This window comes from Limulus polyphemus, unplaced genomic scaffold (genome assembly GCF_000517525.1).
Source record: "Limulus polyphemus unplaced genomic scaffold, Limulus_polyphemus-2.1.2 Scaffold5006, whole genome shotgun sequence".
NCBI classification, from domain to species: domain Eukaryota; kingdom Metazoa; phylum Arthropoda; class Merostomata; order Xiphosura; family Limulidae; genus Limulus; species Limulus polyphemus.
Window position 1 is genome coordinate 72,226 of NW_013670616.1, and position 3,477 is coordinate 75,702.

A 3,477-nucleotide genomic window follows, 5' to 3' on the forward strand; every position below is an offset into this window, starting at 1 on the left:
AAGTAAGAAAGGACTTGTGTCGCTGAAGTTCCTCGGAAAGAATTTATACTGGAAATTAACAAACGAGCAGATACGTAACAATATTAAACACTGAAATTCTAAAATAATTAATTAGTTCTTCTTTCTCTTAATTTAATTATTTCGCGTTTTTTTTTATTGTTGTTGTTTACTTGATTACAAAGTTTTATCACTAAGGGCAGTAGTGCTTAGTATGTAAGGATGGGCCAAGAAAAATAATGGCTGCCACATTCAATCTATTACTCATTTATGCTCATAAATAACTGCTAAAGTTGAGTTATAGCCTTATTTGAGCATCTAATTGCCATTATCGAGTGTTTCACGGCGTGTATAACAATAATATTATTCTGTTCCTCTACTACACGTATTTTTGTGGGGAAATAATAAAAAGGAAAATTGATACTTAGCAGTGAGTTCAGTTTATAAGCATATAACATTTCCATGTTTGATAAATAATAATGTCATTTCTAGTCGCTAAATGACAGAACAACTTGTTCTTATATGTTTGTGACTTTTCATTGCACAAATATGATATCTTCCAAAACAATTTCAGTAAATATAAGGAAAGAAACTGATAATATAAATTATTATTCAAGGTATCAAGGAGATCAGGTATTTATGCAACTGACAGACCTGTGCACATATCATTGATGTCTGAGTTTAAAAACACCAATTTCTTAATTATCAAAACAGTACATTATATAGTGGTCTACTTTTCTTCAAATTTTCAGTGGAGCCAAGCCTGTCAGTTGTGTGTGTATGCGTGGTATCATATTTCATGGCCTGGGATCTGTATGATATCCTCTCTATTAATTGAAATGACCCTACGATGTGGTGGAGTCAATTGTATGCACGTGTGGTGAGTTGAGGTGAAGTTGGAAGGCATTTGTTCTGTAAATATCCCCTTAACGTCGGTCCAGCACTCCGGGGTAATTGTGCCATCCTGAAGGAACCATTCCAGCTTCACTGGCCTCCAATGTAATCCAAAATTAGAGAAACTGACAAAACTGATATGATATTAACAATATATATCACCATTGAATTATAAAAAATTAAACAAATGTTCACTAGTCAATCTACTTCAGTGAAATTATTTAAAAAAACAGAGGGGAAACAAGTAATAAAAAATATTTTGCAAACATTAAGTATGATGTTGCTATGGTAATGCCAAAACGTACAGAAACAAGGTAGGTATGAATACACAAAACCATACAAAAATTCCTACATAAATAACCAGTAAGTACTGGGTCAATCTTACAAGTTTATTGTAAAACTGTATAGCACTATTCAGTTTAAATGGTTTTTATTCAAACCTGAATTCATGCAACTGACAGGAATTCAACATTTAGTTGTAGATAAAAGTTATTCTTGGAAAGATTTGGCTATTTGTATAGTGATTTTTGTATGGTTTTGTATATCCATCCCTACCTCGTTTACTGCTTGTGACGTGTCAACTTATCAAGAACTGTCATACCTTCCACACAATGCTTGGGTTGGCCTATAGTTGATTGTTCACTCTTGTAACCATGACGACAGTGACAGACTCGATCCAAACTTCCGGTTTTCTCTACACAGTTACTGTTAGTGTCGAATGCTATACATTGCTCATGATGGTCACACGGTAGGCCTACTGACGTGACTTAAGTCACAGAGGAAAACATTATTAGCGGTTGTTCTCGTAATTCACTTAGAAACTGGATATTTCAAGAAAGAAAAAAATGAATTCCGGGTATCGTAAAGCATTTACTCGAGTTTCTAAGTTCGTTTAATCTTCGGTGGTATTATTAATAGTTTTAACAGATGAAACTGGACTGGTAGAAATAATCACAAACGCAGAAAAGTCATAATACAAACTAGGCAGAAGGTCAAACATGCATGCAGATAGAGACAACAAAAGAGTTAGGGAAACAGATAGATAGACAGATAGCTATACAGAAAGATATATACATAGATAGAATGAGAGAGAGAGAGATAGACAGGCGGACAGAAAATATACAGAGAGATAAACAGATATATATGTAGAAAAACAGAGAGATAAACAGATAGACAGACGGACAGATAGATTTATAGAAATAGACAGATAGATAGACAGACGGACAGATAAATAGATAGAGTGAGAAAGAGATAGACGGTCAGACAGATAAATAGATTGAAAGAGTGAGAGACAGACAAGCGGACAGACAGATAGATATATAGCGTGAGAGATAGGTAGATAGATAGATAAAGTGAGTGATTGAGAGTGAGAGACAGACAGGCGAACAGACAGATAGATAGCGTGAGAGATAGGTAGATAGATAGATAAAGTGAGTGATTGAGAGTGAGAGACAGACAGGCGAACAGACAGACAGATAGATAGCGTGAGAGATAGGTAGATAGATAGATAAAGTGAGTGATTGAGAGTGAGAGACAGACAGGCGAACAGACAGACAGATATATAGCGTGAGAGATAGGTAGATAGATAGATAAAGTGAGTGATTGAGAGTGAGAGACAGACAGGCGAACAGACAGATATATAGCGTGAGAGATAGGTAGATAGATAGATAAAGTGAGTGATTGAGAGTGAGAGACAGACAGGCGAACAGACAGACAGATAGCGTGAGAGATAGGTAGATAAAGTGAGTGAATGAGAGTGAGAGACAGATGATAACTTACTCTTTGCGCACACTGTTTTCTCGATAGTCGCTACTTCAATAGTTCCTTCTCCACATATACAAGAATGTGTTTCTGGATCACATTTGACATCACCTTCTATAAACGAACAGCCAGAAACGCTGGAGCAATGATGCTTGACATCAGCCTCTACGGTACAGAGGATTCAATTAAAAAAATATCGAGATTTTAAAAAAAAAGTGAAGGAGGACTGAAAAAAAGAAAGAACCGTAACTAAACAGAACAAGAAAATTCAACAAGACTTTTAGAAATTATATCAACAAAAAAAAACGAAACGTGAGACAAGGTTATTTTTAGGAAAGTGATTTTATAGAGTGAAACCAGTGACGAAGAATACGCATGAAAGTGAAAATCAATACATTAAAAAAAAAACACCAAGTAAGTACTAATGAAAGAAAGAAGACAGTAAGTAATAATGAAAGAATAAATAGTAAGAAGAATGAAATGGGTTAATAAAAGAAGAAGTCAACAATTTAACAGAAGCAGAAATGAAATAATGATTTAACAAATATCGTAAAAAAAAGAACAAAGAAGTAACGAGAGAACAAACTTAAAAGTATAAGTTAAAAACAAACTTGAGCCAAATAAATCATGTCTGGTAAATATAATTCATGTATATCAAAAATATCACAAAAAATACGTGTTATGAAAGCTTTCCTGTCTAACATTCTGAGACATTATGTACTTGGTGCACTTCAGCAGGGTCCCCGAAAGTGTTCTGTTTCAAGAGTAAATAAAGCCAAAATTAAGAGTAACAAATATTTGTATTTCTCGCTTTTGAAGTTCGTC

General features: G+C 34.3%; 1 protein-coding gene across 1 annotated transcript in view; it reads right to left on the bottom strand.

The window, feature by feature from the left end:
- Nucleotides 1–2,817, bottom strand: part of LOC111089016 — a gene marked incomplete at its 5' end in the record, with an annotated part of 9,881 nt that extends 7,064 nt beyond the window's left edge. Inside the window, 2 exons of the mRNA XM_022400600.1 lie at nucleotides 1,493–1,657; nucleotides 2,671–2,817. Of these exons, the coding sequence (XP_022256308.1) occupies nucleotides 1,493–1,657; nucleotides 2,671–2,817 (312 nt within the window). The remainder of the gene's footprint in view (nucleotides 1–1,492; nucleotides 1,658–2,670) is intronic.
- Between the last annotated feature and the right edge of the window lie 660 nt (nucleotides 2,818–3,477).